The sequence below is a fragment of the Phalacrocorax aristotelis genome, chromosome 10 (assembly GCF_949628215.1).
Source record: "Phalacrocorax aristotelis chromosome 10, bGulAri2.1, whole genome shotgun sequence".
In the NCBI taxonomy this organism is placed as follows: Eukaryota; Metazoa; Chordata; class Aves; order Suliformes; family Phalacrocoracidae; genus Phalacrocorax; species Phalacrocorax aristotelis.
The window spans coordinates 22,354,645-22,370,849 of NC_134285.1; the positions used below are offsets into that span (position 1 = coordinate 22,354,645).

At 38.6% G+C, this 16,205-nt stretch overlaps 1 protein-coding gene across 5 annotated transcripts in view; it reads right to left on the bottom strand.

Moving 5' to 3' along the window:
- The window catches only part of SIPA1L1 (signal induced proliferation associated 1 like 1), a 232,340-nt gene that overhangs the window by 64,346 nt on the left and 151,789 nt on the right, over positions 1 to 16,205 (bottom strand). For all 5 annotated transcript variants that reach the window (XM_075105743.1, XM_075105742.1, XM_075105739.1 and 2 more), the window contains 3 exons: positions 12,828 to 14,648; positions 3,166 to 3,296; positions 2,332 to 2,520 (listed from right to left, as the gene is read on the bottom strand). In XM_075105743.1, coding sequence (XP_074961844.1) covers positions 2,332 to 2,520; positions 3,166 to 3,296; positions 12,828 to 14,325 — 1,818 coding nt within the window. In that variant the 5' untranslated portion in view covers positions 14,326 to 14,648. The remainder of the gene's footprint in view (positions 1 to 2,331; positions 2,521 to 3,165; positions 3,297 to 12,827; positions 14,649 to 16,205) is intronic.

The following is a 16,205-nucleotide window of genomic DNA, read 5'->3' on the forward strand; positions in this document are numbered from 1 at the left end:
TGACAAACTTGATTCTGGATGAAATGCAGATTAGGTTTAGGTTCAGGTAACAAATCATAAGCACTGAAGATGTGCATATTTAGAATCACTGCTCTAATTATCTAAGGAAAACACTCAGGCCTCCAACTTGCTAGGATCTCATCATGTGAAAGAGAATAGTTCTACTGAGCAGCGTAAGCATCTAAAGATTCCATTTTTCTTTCAGCAGGCTATATGGTTAAACCCATCTCTCCCACCCTTACGTATTCGTTGGCTCATAGCAGTGTTGTTCTCTGCAGGAGCCAATAAGTACATGCAGGAGGTACAGCTGATACAGAGTAAACTGAATTTCTGAGAGAGATTTAACAAAACTTTTTCTTCAAAAAGTTTAATCTTAAGATATTAATGTATTCTATAACATAAATGTATATTATATTCCTTATATAATGTAAAAATATAAAATAAGATATAGATTCATAATCTATAGGGCACAGAAAAAGGAACTCAGACATGAAACTGCCTAAAAGACAAAAAGGAGTTGAAGAAAATTATTAGTACTGTAAGGCAGGATCTGAACTTGGATATACAGTATTCAACACACACTTTTGCAATCTATCTGATAGAGGTGATGAATAGTAAGGTAACTAAGTTTGCTGACATTACTGAGTTATTACTCTACAGCATTGGAGTTGAAGACTGGCTGTGAGAGCCCAAAGGAACTTACGACAGTGGATAACTGGACCAAAGAATGGCAGATGAGCCTCAGTGCAAGTTAAGCTTGAAGTGATCCCCACACTTTGTGCCTACAGCAACGAGCTCCAACTTATAACCTTAAGAAAAAGGATCTTTGGCGTTCATGAAAAGATACTGTCAGTGTTCAGTAGTAGCCAAAAAGCACACAAAAAAATCAGTAATTATTAGAGAGGGAAGAGATAAGAAAGCACACTAAACCAAAATCTCTCACCATTTTCAAAACTGCACTGTTTTAAAATAGATGTGGGAGAGGAGGAAGGGAACTGGAAAATCTGCAGAGAGGCAAAATCATGATCAGAGCTACGGAAAAACTTCTACATAAGAAATTACTAACTAAGCTAGGATTCATCAAACTGGTAAAGCACAGGAGTAGAATAGAGAGCCCTATAAAAGCCTACAAGCTATCAGGAGCTAGGAAAATATCACTCCATGCTTATCCTGTTCTCATATTCTTAGCCAGGCACCCACTGTTGGTCACGGTCAGTAACAATACTGGGCTGCACCTACCTTAGGCTGACCACACGTAACCACTCCTGTATTAGTCTGGATGCTCTGCGATACCTACAGCTACCTACATCCTCTTGTATCATGTTCTTAGTGAAAGAGATGAGGTTCTGAAACTAACTAGAGGACAAAGTGTTTTGCTCAAGTTCTGCTCTGGTAGGTGTTTAGTGGGGGATTCTCTGTCATGTCCATTTTATTGACCAAATCACACTGCAGCTGACAAAATCTTCATAATAGTCACTTATAAACCTGTTCTGAATAGCTATATTTTCTCCCTTGTGGGACAGATAATGACTGGGCCTTTTTCAATTTTATGATGGCAATGTTAGACTGACAGCAAGAAGAAATAACAACATCAATGTTAATTCTGTGCAGGAAAGGCTGATCATGAGAAGCAAAAGGGACTAGGAGAAAGAGGCAGGGTCAGCACTCAGAGCTGTTAAATGTCATTGTCAAAGGTTTTAATTGTAAAATTCACTTCACTCATACACTTAAATTTTGCTAAGCCTAAGCTGTGTAACTTATGAGCCTTGGTTCTGTCTTTAAGAGACCAGGGGCCTATCACCTAATTGAAAACCATTTGTATGAATAAGAGGCTTAGAATATTTTGCCATGTAGTTTGTTTCGGGGGGGGGGGGGGGAGGGAGGAGGGAGAGAGAGAGAGACAGACAGCACCCTGGTAATAGTTGCATCAATACAATATCACAACAGAACATTTAATAACATGGGAGATTTCTATTCTCATTATAATAGCTATAAGACGACCAGAACAGAACTCCCTGCTCCCCACTGTCTTTGGAAAACAATCACTTAGTCTCTTTTTAAGTCAATTAAAATGGACAATTGCCATAACATTAATCTAAAACTTTAGACTACTTAGAGCAATGGACTCTGTTTCATACATACCAAATATTCTGCAAAACTTGGGGCAAAAACATGAAACATAACTCCCCCTACAGATGACAAGCTTTAGTTTAAATGAGGCATTTTAACAGACCGATGCTAATCACTAAAAGCTAAAAGGTAATTTTGTAGTTCATGGCAGTAATCTGACAGTTTAAGACAATTTGCCTCATTCTGTAACTCTGCACTTACCCCCTGTTCATCCAGCTTCATAAGCTGTTCTGTGACTTTCGGAGTGTTGAAGGCCAGCCTTAGGCAATGGATATTCAGCTCAGGAACCACATACTCCAGCACTTCTTTTAGGGGAAGTCCCCTGGCTGTGCAATGCTTTGCAGTTGAAGGTATAGCATCTTCCAGCACAGAGCCTCTTAATGTCATAAGCTAAGCATACAAAGCAAAAATAGCTTAGCTATTCAATTATGCATTGAGAAAAGGTTGATTAGCAACAGCAGTGGAGCACAACATACTGTTTTTCCCATTCTCAACAGAGATCAAGGACGTTAAGTAACTTATGTTGTGTGAAACAGACACTGATATTCAAAATATCACTGACAGCTAACAGTAGTCAGAATATTTCAAATGATCCAACGGATTTAAGTTTTACAGGAATATAATACTTGGAAAAGATTAGTAGTAGTATTTCTAGCAGAGCATTTCGAAGTATAAAAAGTACGCTTCTCAGGTCTACCCACTGTCACATAAAAAAGTTGAGGAAGTGATTTTCCTCCTCTTTGCTTGCTTCCAGCTAATATAGCTCCTGTAAGTTTCTCAAGCTTCAACAAAGACGACCTTCACAGTTTCCTCTGTATTGGATGTTATGGAATAACTCACTCACTGATACACCTGCTTCTATTCTGTGTGATATAAACACGCAGCATAACTTTGTTAGGAGATCCTTGGATTATACATATGTGGCAGACACAGAAATCTATTATCAATGCTGAAAAGCACACAAGCCCCACACATACCACCTGGTTTCGCCTGCTCACGCCTAGCTACTTTTACTATCATTCCTGAGCTGCTTACCTCACTGGTTCTGAATATGATGCGGTAGTTGTACTGAGGTCCATTTTCTTTGATTTCCTCTGGCTTCTCTCTTCTTATACTCACAGCTACTGGACCCAGGTTCTCATCTGCCCCAAAATAGTTCCAGTGCTCTTGCATAAAAAAAAAAAAAAACCACAAAACAAACCACAAATAAAAGTCTGTCTTACTTCTTACACTTCAAGTATATTTTCATGTTTAGTAGTTAAAACAGGAGCGACAAACAATTGTACTTAGCAACAATGTAACTTGCTTATTTTTGTATGGAGAAAGCAAAAACCAGTCAACTAAGTTACTCAAATATAAAAGGGGAAAAACTCATAAAGGTGAAAAAGAAGTTAAAGACTTGTTCACAGTAAAAAAAAAAATCAGAGTACCATAGAAAAATAGAATAAAGCAAAAGAAACAAGGGACTAACATATTTAACAAGTGAGGTGTTGAACAACACTAAGAGTAAATTTAAAGTGCTAAGAGTTGAGTCTAGAACTAGACTAGTTGGGAAGGTTACAGAGAGGAGAATACAAGGCTGGAAAAATTGCTCACTAGCTGAACAGTAGATTGAGATACATTTCTATATATACACACACATATGTACAGGCAAGCTTTCCACGAAAAAAATAGTAGAAAGGTGCATTTACAATATTTAAAGCTCAACAATTTAAGAGATTGATGTTGAAGGCTCCTCTATCGAGCCTTCTGAGAGTCACCATGTAGACAACAACATAAAAACGAAGTTACACATCTCAAGTGACAATGACTGAATTTAAACATACAATACCTGAAAAGTTAAGGGAAACTGTCAAAAAATAGATGTCAACCATTGTACAAGAAAAATAAGGCCATTGCTTTCCATATGCTGCATATCTGCATATATGGACTTATACATACACAAAACCAGAAAGTCAGAGTTATCTGAAAATTCAGCAATTCAAAGAAGAAAAGTGAAATTCAGTCAAATGCAAAAAAGAGATAACTGCCCTGAAAGGAAATTTAATCAGACTGCATGAACCACTATATACAGATTACTTGTTACTCTTAAAACAACCAGAACTTTAAAACAAGAACTTTAAGAGCAGTCTAATATGAGCTATTCTGGTATAGAGATACAATATAAGGTATTTTAACATCATCATCAGGAACTACATCTTTAAAGAAAGATGCTACAAATAGATATTGAAATACTCTCCATCCAAAGTGAATGGCAGTACTTTTTCCAATGAATAACCACTTGTGGTGTTAAAAATTTGAATGCCTCATCTTTTAATCTATTTCTTTTTAAAATTATACTTACTGGTTCTTGCTATACTTTCCTCCAACATACTAAAGGCTTTTCAAGTAGGTGCTCTCTCCTTATGAACTTACTTGTGCCTCAGAATTACACCTTTGTCTTCATACAGCTGTCCACCCCTTTATGCCCTTGGGGCTCTATTCTAGTCCCCAGTATCTGGTATTTTATTAGCCTTACCTTGATGTTTTCCATTTAAGATTCCAGAGCATGCAAGACATGAAAGAAACATGCTTGCAGCATTATAAAGCTTGCTTTCTACCAAATTCCTCTGCAAGTCATGAAAAGCCAATACTCTGCACAGAGGTGATTAAGATTCAAAAATCTTTTATTATCTTGTGGAATATCCTGTAAATATTGGTGTAAGTTTTGGGTAACCGAATTAGTCATGAGTGAGGAAATTATGAATAAATTAGAGCATCCACATAAGCCTAATTAAATCTTTATACTACTCCACTGATATAAGCCCTGTAAATGCCACAGAGATCTGTTGTTTGAAAACGAAAACCATCTTATTAGCACCATAGCTTTTCTTCTTCCTCCATCAAGTAACTTACTTTTTTCAGGATATTTATAGCTCACCAAAAAGTCTATGACAGAGACGGTCAATGTAGAAGCAGCACTGTCATAGAGAACATAAGACCCATTTTTATCAGCATATTACTCAGCTTCAAAAACCTGCGATAGCTTGTCCATCTCCACACTAAACTGCTTAGTGACTTAAAAACATTGATGTACCTTTGTTCATACAGTAGAAAGTTTTAAAGAAAAAAGATAAGTACTACAGACTAGAAGAGTCAAAAAATTACATTAGTTTTCTGTACTGTCAACTGCACAGATGATAAAATTTGTACATCTTGTAACTAGTTTAGCCAGCAATTCAGATAAGAGTCTTCTCAGGAGAATTTAACTCTACATCTTGAAAACACATTCAGGAAGGCTGGTAAGAGGAATGTTTGAAGCTGCATGAAAATACACATACAATTCTGTATCATTTGATCAAGCTTTATATCTAGTTCCTATTTGATTGGAAAAATGCAGAGAGTAGTGTGGAATTTTACACTTCTCTGCTAATAGGAAACATCTTTTACTCTCTTTCCCTTCACTCTGCACTGGGCGGTTGTCTTTCTCCCTCTCCTATGCAGCCCCTCAGTTATCTCTTCTATTCACATTGTCCTCTCCTCTATTCAACATTTACTACAGGGTTGCTCATTCTTTACCTTCACCTTTATTCTCTTTCTCCTCCTTACCTCACCTCTGTATTGATCCTGCAAGCCACAATATATACCCCCATTTGGGAATACTTTCCCCTGTGGTACAGTTTCTTTCATCTCCACCTGATTTTCCAATACAACCTGAACTTCCTTGTAATCCAACCATTTTCTCTTTCCTTTAGCAGGAAAAGCAGTAGCAGAATTTAGGTGCACAAGCTTAATATCCACTCTAAAGGTAGTTAATTAGGAGCTTTATTGTAAAAACAGGGGCTACTTCACAACTATAGGAGACAGCTTTTTCCTCCACCCCACACAGAATCTCATTGAAAGCAACACTTCTCAAGCTTGACAATACTTCCATTTAAACTACTATTGAAAATTTAATTAAAAGACGTTCAGGAGACAACTCGCAACAGCCATAAATTCATTTTTAAATCCATGCCAAAAAGAAATAATTAATTGCTTGTACCTGGTCATTAAAACAGACTATACATACTTTTACAGATAGTCAAATATTTATCCCATAATTCAAAAGACACTTCCAGTGAAAGAACCCAAGCGAAAACACTCATTTTCCTGGCATATATTTACATGTTTCCCTTGCAAAGGAAATCGAAGTAAATGCACTTGATTTTGAGCGAGAAGGTTCTTTTGTGCTTTCATCCTATTTACCTTTGGATATCATGTTCAATTGATGTATTTAGTGTAATCAGACTAGAAGTAAAAATCCCAAACATTTTGCTTCAGAATGAAACTCTGCATCAAGCATTTTCCTCTGATCCTGCACAGCATTTACAGCACTCTAAAACACTGCCCAGCAGTCCTCTGGAAAAAAGAGGGCAGCATTTTTAGAGGTCATTCCTATAATGTCTTCAGACTGTTACTCATGACCAGACTGTTAACTGTAATTTTTCTTTAAGTCTAGCTACATACTGGAAAGGTGCTAATTTGGGGATAGAATATGCAGCAATTCAAAGCATTAGAGCAAAGAGGTTTTTTACTGGCTGCCAACAGTTAAAAGAAGGCTGACCAACAGCTTATTCATTATAAAACCAGCTCAGGAAACTATTTTCTTGTCAGTCAAGCCTTTCATTCTAAGGCAGTAATTCAAATTTGTCCTAAATGGTAACCATGTTAGTGACTATCGCCTGATGATGATGACGGAAGCTAAATGGATGCTCTTGGTTCTTTCCATGAAAACCAAACTTCCCAGACACAACTGTGGGGACAGAGAACAGACTGCTCCTCCACGGCAATACGTTCTCTTTTCTAAGCAGCACTTAGACAAGCTGATGGAAACAAATTTTTCCGTCCCTATGGTTTTATTATACATAATAAGTCTTTCATATCAGGCTATAGATAGGGTAATAAGCATGGCTCTCCTCGAAAAATACAATTAACCCATTACCTAAATGTACAAACAATTATAAGACTTCACCCAGAATACATACGCAAAGCTTTTACCCACGTATGGGAAAGAAATTCAAGTCTTGATGATAAGTTATGGCCAGATATTAGGAATTTCTAAGTAGAAAACTTTACGATACTGTGCCCCAATCTCAACTGGAAAAGGTTCAGAAAACGGCAAAAAAACCCCGTGATTGATAGGAATAATATGGTTGAGGTTTATAAAGTAACACATAGCAAGGAAAGGTGAGAAAACCAAACTTTTTCTCCTAGAAGTGAGACACACTGATCTGATGACCCCAATTTTCATTCTGGAAGCCAGCAGACAAAGCAAGTAAAAACTGGCTCTTTATGACAAATATGGTCAAGCTGCAGAACTCCTTGCTGCTACAGGAGTACTGTGAATACTGTAAGTCTACTCAGGGTAGCAGACAACTGGATAAATGCCTGGAAGGTAGGTCTAAAGACTACTAAATACAAATGATACTATCACCAGGCTAAGTCCGCTATCTATGCATGGCCAGAGGCTGGCAAAGCACACCTGGAAAGTATTGCTATGCCTCTGCTTCTTACTCTTCCTTCAGTATCTGTTGCTGGCCTTTGCCAGAATCTAGGACTAGAAGTTTTGGGTTGATCTAAGACAACTCTTCCCTTCTCTGGAAACTCTGATTTTATGTCCAGAAGCAGCAAGGTCAAGGGTTTTGCTCCTGCCCTACTGTCGTCGCCCCCCCCCCCCCCCCCCCCCTTTGTTTTTTTTTTTTAAATAAGCTGAAGCATTGCAGTCAATAGTACGGAATTAATTGGGGGGGGGGAAGTTATGTATTTAAGTAAGAATCTCACTTTCTCACACAAAAAGGCATCTTTTCTTACTCTTTAGTATGAAGGCCCAAACAACTTGTTCCTCCTTTCTGTTAAAAATATAATTTTTATCAAAACTGAAGTGCATCAGCTGTCTTAACATGTATTTTCTTAGAAGATTAGTTGCAAGGTTTTATATTCATTACAATCATAGGACAAACAAAAATGTTAGAATGTTCTACAAAGAAAAAATAGTCCAGAAAGTAGCCCCAAAACAACTGCCAGGTAACTTCTTGAAATATTCCCTTCTGTGTCCCTGCCCTTATATTAGGTGCCACTGTGTAGAAAAGGCAAAAAACCCACAACAAACCACAACCCACCACCAAACAACCCATTTTCTGATTAATTCTAAAACCATGTTTAGAGAGAAAATCTTTTATTTCAATAATCAGATTTTTTAAAAAATTTTGCCCAGTACCAGAACACTTTGAAACATTTTAATTGTTATTAATCATCTCATTTGTGTATTTCAGCCAGTATTCTGATTTCACTCCAGAGGGTCCAGATTACACAGCTGCCCTTGAACACAACCAAGCAGCAAGAGCTAAAAGCAAGTACAATATGGCACAAGTGAGAAAGCATGCTGATACTGAACTGAAGCCAGCCTTACCCTGCCCAGCTCCCTATTGCATCTATAGGAACCTCCAATAAAGAGGCATCTTAGAAGAAGGGACTCTATCAGATTAAGAAACAGGGACGCCAGAAGAAACCCTGTTCTCTTAACTCAGGTCAGAAACTGTCTTTTCAGGCATCGAAGATAAAAGAAGGGAAAAACGTCATAAAAAACTATGACCGTCATGTACAATTCTAACAGTGAAGAACTTCCTTTAGTTTTTCCCACATGTAGTTATTCTTTTTGTTCAAAGCTTAATCTCATTTCAAACTTGTGCAACTTTCACAAATTTGTTCTTGTGATGGCTTACCCCCCTCTCGTTTTTTTTAGCACTAGCATTACTATGTACCTCAGTGCTTAGAAACGTATTTAGAAGTCTTAAGTCTAGACAAGTTCCCCTATCAAATACACCTTTTGAACACACCTTTAAATAGTCACCTTGCAAATACATCTTCTGCAGTGTAAGAGTAACATTCATCTCCTGTAAGTATAAACATCTCCATGTGAGCCTCCCGTAGTGAATTGAGGGAAGTAAGACTGCAACTGGTATCATCCTGCAAGGTTCATTTCTCTCCGCTGAGTACAAAGGGAATCTGCAGAATCAGCTCAGATTTAAGTAGAGGAGCTGAATCCAGCCTTGGGAACTACCATTATAAAGTTCTTTTCGCCTTATCTGTACCATTTTTTTAACCTCCACTAAACTGTCTCCACCAGTATTTTCACATTTAGAAGTTTAGACACCAGGCCAGAATATTATTTGTCAGTACTTTTACCACTGCTCTGTAAAGGGTCAGATAATATGTTGATTTCACCTTAGTACTTCCTTTACATACAAATGCTCATCCATTGGCATTGACTGATGAACTTATACAAAACTCATCCATAAATGTCACATAGTATTTTACACTAACTAAAGATATTTTAATTAATTTGGACCACATTAGTAATAATCCAGCTCACTGATACCTCCCCCATACACTGCTAAAATTTGAGATACATCTGTCATCCAAGTAACAATACCTGTAAAGAATGAGCTATTAATTCCATTATAATTAAAGATTTCAGACAAGTCACCATCAGCATCTCACCAGATTACCTTGGAGAAATTAAAATGGACTAGATCAGTGCAATAACTTACTTTCTCTTTTTTTCCTAAGACACAAAAGATTAACAGCATGGTTGTGGTTTTTTTTTTTTTTTTTTTTGGTGACAAGACCTACTTTTCATTAAATCATGCTGACTGGCATCATTAATGATTTTTAACTAGCAGTTCTCTGTTGAGATAGGCCCAAACTGCTGGCTTTGTTATTTCAAGTTGGAATGAAAACACACTAATGGATTACAGTACTCTGGGGCATCACTTTTTATTCTTTACAAACTCTAGGATCACTTCAGTAGTTGTCCAATTCTGTGAAATTTCCCTGGTTTGAGATCTTTAAAAGTTATTGTTGCTGAATCAGAATTCTTTGCTTCATACTTTTAAGACTACAGAATTAGGCAAGACCTGCTGACTTGACTATCTGATACCACTGAAACTGTCTTTTTGTCACTATTTCATTCATAACATCCAACCTCCTCTGCAAACAAGGAAGTTTCTGCATCATTACTTGCTTCATGTTATAAAAACTTTCAGTTGCAACTGACCTGATTTTTTCCCCCTTTATGCTGCTTTTAGTTTCATCAGTACCCCATCTCTTTCAGATCAGTCTGAAGTTTGCTTGAGGAAAGACCATATGCTAGGTGTTAAAAAAAAAATAAATGTGTGTTTGGTACTTGTAGAACCATGGGGTTTGAGCATATCTGATGAGGCTGCTGAAGCGAACTTCTTCTCACACAAAAATCTCTGGTAGGAACAATGCCCCTGGCTCGTGCCCGCTGGACTGAACATGAGCACAGCGAATTTAAAATCCAATTTTAGGGCTTAAGGAAAAGATCTTCTCCCCCTCCAAACCTACTCTATACACATACTGACACTTTTACATCTGGTCACCCCTCATCGATAGACTTCGGATGAGGTTATGTCCATTTTATCTAACTCATGTTAATTACCACTATATAGAAATGGAGATAAAATCATGACTGGCACTGTAGTCACGTGGGGGTGTGGTTTCCCTTAAGGATAAGCCAAACTAATAAATTGCTGTTGCCCAAGGGCTGAAATCCCACTCACACCACCTTTCTCTTCTGCTCTTCCCTCTCATTGCTTACCTGGCACGAGGCTTTGGCACTTCTGTGACTGCAAGGAAAGCTGATTTATCTCACTAAAACTGGAGGGAGATAACCAAGCAATAAAAAGCAAATTTACTGTGATGGCAAGATTTGTGCTTGGTTAGTAAACTGAACTGGCTTATCAAATTTTCAGAAAACAAAGAACACTGGTGCAAGGAAGGGGGAGGAATAAAGTCTTCCCTTCTTAGTGCTGAAATGCTGTTAAATCAGGTCAGCTGTAACATGAAACTGCACCTTTAGTTGCTGGTTGCAAAACTCACCAGTGATAAAGAATCAAATTGATCTGGAGGGAGACAGATAGGAAGGTAATCACAGGCAAAGGTCCCTAATCTCAAGCTTTCTCCTCCAAAAGTACCTCATCCTATATCACGCATCTGGCTTACTGTTCTCAGGAAACCAGTACTTTTCCTCACTCCTTGCTCTCCGAAGGATGTGGATCAGCACTCTGAAAAACCATGCAGCAAATGCTCTCTCAGCCCCAGAAAGACTGCAGCAAGGGGAGACTAGGGAAAGCGTGACAAGAGCCACCCAACCAAGGGACAATGCAGGGAAAAAGCAGTGAGAGATGGACATATTTCGAGGCAAGGGAAAAATGGGAGATCAGATTATTAGCTGCAACACACAGTTAACAATTTCTTTTTTAACTGGCCATCCACTTATTTTAACCAGGCATCCCTGTTGCTTTAATCTGCGGGAAAGAAGTTCTTTTGAGCTGCTTTCACCTAAGAGATGAAACTCAATCTGATTGTCAGTAGCTAAGGAACAAGCACTCTTCAGGTCAGTCATTAGACCAACTCTGTCCACCAGGAGATACCATAGCAAGGTACACAGTCCTGCAGACAGAACTCAAACTTCAAGGGACTTTGGTCTGCACTCCTTTTTGATCATTTTCAGGATCAGGAGGAACAGCCAGTGAGATGTGCATCTCGTGGTGTGTCATGGTTTAACCCCAGCCAGCAACTCAGCCCCACACAGCTGCTCACTCACTCCCCACCCCTGTGGGATGGGGGAGAGAATCAGAAGAGTAAAAGTGAGAAAACTCATAGGTTGAGATAAGAACAGTTTAATAGGTAAAGAAAGCAAAAGCCGCATGCACAAGTGAAGCAAAACAAGGAATTCATTCAGTGCTTCCCACGGGCAGGCAGGTGCTCAGCCATCTCCAGGAAAGCAGGGCAGCATCACACGTAACAGTTACTTGGGAATACAAATGCCATCACTCCAAATGCCCCCCCTTCCTCCTTCTTCCCCCAGCTTTATACGTGGAGCATGATGTCATATGGTGTGGGACATCCCTTGGGTCAGTTGAGGCCAGCTGTCCCAGCCGTGTCCCCTCCCAATTTATTGTGCCCCACCGGCTTCCTTGCTGGTGGGTGGGGTGAGAGGCAGAAACAGCCTTGACTCTGTGTCAGCACTGCTCAGCAGGAATGAAAACATCCCTGTGTTATTGGCACTGTTCTCAGCACAAACCCAGTTCATTGCCGCATGCCAGCTACTACGAAGAAATTTAACTCTATCCCAGCCAAAACCAGCACATGATGCCAGCATCATTTTGGTGACGGGTATATCTGGGTAATGTTTGGGTTTTGCTTGTTTCTACAGGTCAGAAAGCTTTGATCTGATTTTTTTCCCCCCTGCATACCTCCAATGGAAATTATAAACCTTGGTTTCAATAGAACCATGTGATAAGAGAACTGTACTCTGTTTTTTCAGATACATTGTTATCATTGCAACACGTATGTGTGTCTATATTAGTTATGTATATACAGTGATAGTTTCTTTCTGCAGAGTCTGACAATTAGAATTTTCTTTCTAGGATGATGTTGTTACATATATCAGTACTAAAATCAACGTTTTTTTTACTCAAAGACTGTGAAAGTCTATTAGGCCTAGCATGTAGTGATGAGTAAAATATACCACGTTTAAGCGCTGATGATTAAAAAAGATAAAATTTTTGCAAATATTATTATACAACAGCTGAATAATGTATGTTGGTTAAAAAAAATCATTAAAAACACATGGAGAAATAAATTTTACCTACCTTTCTGATAGAAGAATTTTCGATAATAATATGCACCAAGGTCTACATGTTCAACAATGTATCTTTTCACTCTGTCTAGATGTAAAATCAGATTCTCCTTGGGAACTTCCAGAACTGCTACTCCAGCGTTCGTACAATGAGAACTCAGAGTTGACTCAAATGAGGCACTTTCACATCCACTGAAGGAACCTGAATTAGATTTGGAAAGGCTGATCTTCCTCTCCCCTTCCCCACCAATCTCGTTACGAAAATACGGACAACTCATTACAAGTTCATTGCTTTTATCGTCCCCCTGGTCCATATTGAGACTTCCTTTTGAATTCAGGTCTTCAGTGCTGCCCATTGGAGAATTGAAACTTGCAGAATGAGACAAGGGTCCAGAGACAAGTGATGCTACAGCCGCAGCAGATGCACCTGTGGTTGTGTTCCTCCTTTTAATAACATTATGCCTGTTGATTGCTGCTTCATTTAAATCAAATAAAATACTCTGTACATCATAATGAGCAAAACACTTTGGACAAGTCCAAGGCTTGACACTATCTTCTGACCTGTTGTCTTCAAGATCTGAAGACTTCCCAAGCTCCCCTTCACCTTTGGCATTGCGCAGCTTACGAAAAATGGACGAATCTCCTGTCTCTGATTTCGAGCGTCTCTTGAGTGGCTTCTCCCTTTCCTTAAAGAGCCTCAGGTTTTCCCTTTGAGTAATAGGTCCATCTATCACATCTAGAGAGAATCCTGAACCCTTGCTTCCACTGGCGATCAGGAGTTCACTGAGCTTAGTTGTGGCTGGGCTTCTCTGATCAGACTTTTCATCTTTATAGCCCTTCAGTAAATCAAAAAAACTTTCCCCTGAAGTTCCCTGCTTATCTATGGAAGATGTGCTGCCATACTCCCTGTGCAGAGATGGTCCAGATTTAAAAGTGGGTGAAATACATTCATCAAAACTATCCACATCAAGCTCACTTATGGTAATGTCACTATTGCTGCGCTGTCTTATCCTGCGAAGAGCTTTCCTTGGGGAACTGGGATAGCCATCAGGTGTAAGAAACCTGGAGTCTAGATTCTCAGATTGTCTGGTCTTGTTTTTAAGTGTGCTCTGGATGCTCTTTAACATGACCGAATCACTAGCATTCAGGTTAACAGAGCTTCCCTGACTCCCAGGACTGCTTTTAGAAGACATGCTGTCAAGGCAACTTGATGTTTCAATATCTTGACTAGATCTGGTTGTTTCCTTGATGTTCTCCTTCCTTGGGGGCCAATCAGCAATCCTCGCCCTGACCCCCATTTTAGGGACTCCAGGGGTAGAGGTAACGTGATGAGAACTTTCATTGCGAGGAGGTCCAACTGGCGCCATGACTGCAGATCCTAAGCTGCCATTCTGTGACCTGAAGCGCCTCATATAAAAGTCATCCGAGTGGACTTTTGAGGTGCCATCTGTTCCGACTGATACCCCTGTGGCAACAGCCCTTTCGGTCTGGGACCGCTTCAAGCTGGTCATGATCTTTCAGTATGTTCAACCTTAGTAAGTTCCAAGAGAAAACACAGTCATTTCTGCTTTTTAAATGCACAGTTCTCTTTCGGAGAATAGTCTCCAAAATATACAATGGTTGCATGAGATCTTAATCATGGACATTTAAGGACACAGTTAAATGCAGGTTGTCTAGAAAATTCAGATATTCAGTAGGTTTTGATAGGCAATAATTTCCTTTAACTTTTGCATTTTAAGAAGTAGCCATGCTCCAATACATTCAAATTGTTTTAACATCACTTGTGCTCCAATGTGTCAGAGCTATAATCCAATTGCTTATGCTTCTTTTAAGCCTAGAACAGAGAAAAATGGAGATAAAAGCATTAATCATTTAATATATAACTTTTTTGTAACTGCAACTATCAAAGTAATTATTACACAGAATTACTATTTCTAACAAACATGCTTTCAAATCTTGTTGATCATCTCAAAAATGCAGAGTTGTGTTACATGCTGGTGAAGAGTTCTCTAGACATTGTTGGTTTGCCTTCTGAAAAAACACTTTTACACTTGGATTCCACACCTAAATACAGTTTTTTCCTTATGAACTGATTAGTAATACTTTTAGTTGAGTTAGTGGACAGTTTTACAAAGCACAAGTAGGGAGCTAATTTCCTCTGCTGAAGGACACGTACAGCATACATTTCCTGTAGAAACTATAAAGGAGCCAGATCACACACCAAATTTTGTTTTAAATACTTTAAGTATTTTACCATCCACAAGTCATACATCCTTGGTTGCATTTAGGTATTAACAATGCCTATTCAACTTTTTCATTAATGTAAATAACTATGATATGCTAACAAAAAAAAAAAAACCAAAAGGAAAGGAAGCCAACCAGCAAAAAGATTACAAAACTTAACAGAGAGAACGGCTGTCAAAATCATTTATTGTGTTTTGCACAGCCTTATTTGCAGATTAGGTGGATAGTCCAGAAAGTACGTATTACCTCCGCCCAGATTTCACAACACATAAAAAGGCTAAAGCTGAACAGAAGCACTTAACTTTTAAATAAACTTGATATGAAAAGTTCCATTTATTTCCCTGGTTAACAAAATATTGTCTGCCACAGCTCCTGTATAATCCAGCTTTACAAAGACATGGAAATTAAATGCTTTCCCATACCTCATCAGTACTGAAATGATTACAAAGCATTTAGTATGCTACCCTTTGAGAAGCTTTAAAAAAAAATAATCCACAAATACATTCTTGCTGGTAGAAGACAAAAGCATGAGACTGTCAAGATAAAATCTTGCATTGCTGTGTACATCCTTTAACACAAAGAAGTTAATAATTTTCAAAGGCCGAACCAATTACACAAAATGTGGCCTTTAAATATTTGGCAAACGTGTGCAGAGAGATGCTGCTGAACCAGCACCGCGCTGACAATACCGTATTGTCTAGGAATCAAGGCTTTCTGACGCTTCCAGGAAAACTAGTACTTTCTGCAGTCTCTTCTCAAAACTATGGAGTACTTTGCTCCACACTAATTAAATATCAGGCCAGGACACTTTCTGGTTCCAAAGGCGGCATGCTTTAACTTCACTTGCCATAGACAGCACCTCTTTGAAATAGCTGCTATTTATATAAAGCTGAACACATACAGAATACTTCAAATGCAAGCTGACTGCATCACACATAACAAGAATGGTGCAATTGATCAAGGGTATTATTGTATTTGCACAGCCACTCACGTAAGTGCAGCTACTTTCTGTGTAATTCTGCTACAATGATACTGCTGAAACAATAGGTTTTTTTCTACCCATATAATTAGATTAACTTTAGAAAGGCAGTCTAGCCATGCAGGTGTTGCAAAACTACTGAATTTCCAGCTGCAGCTTTTCACAAAT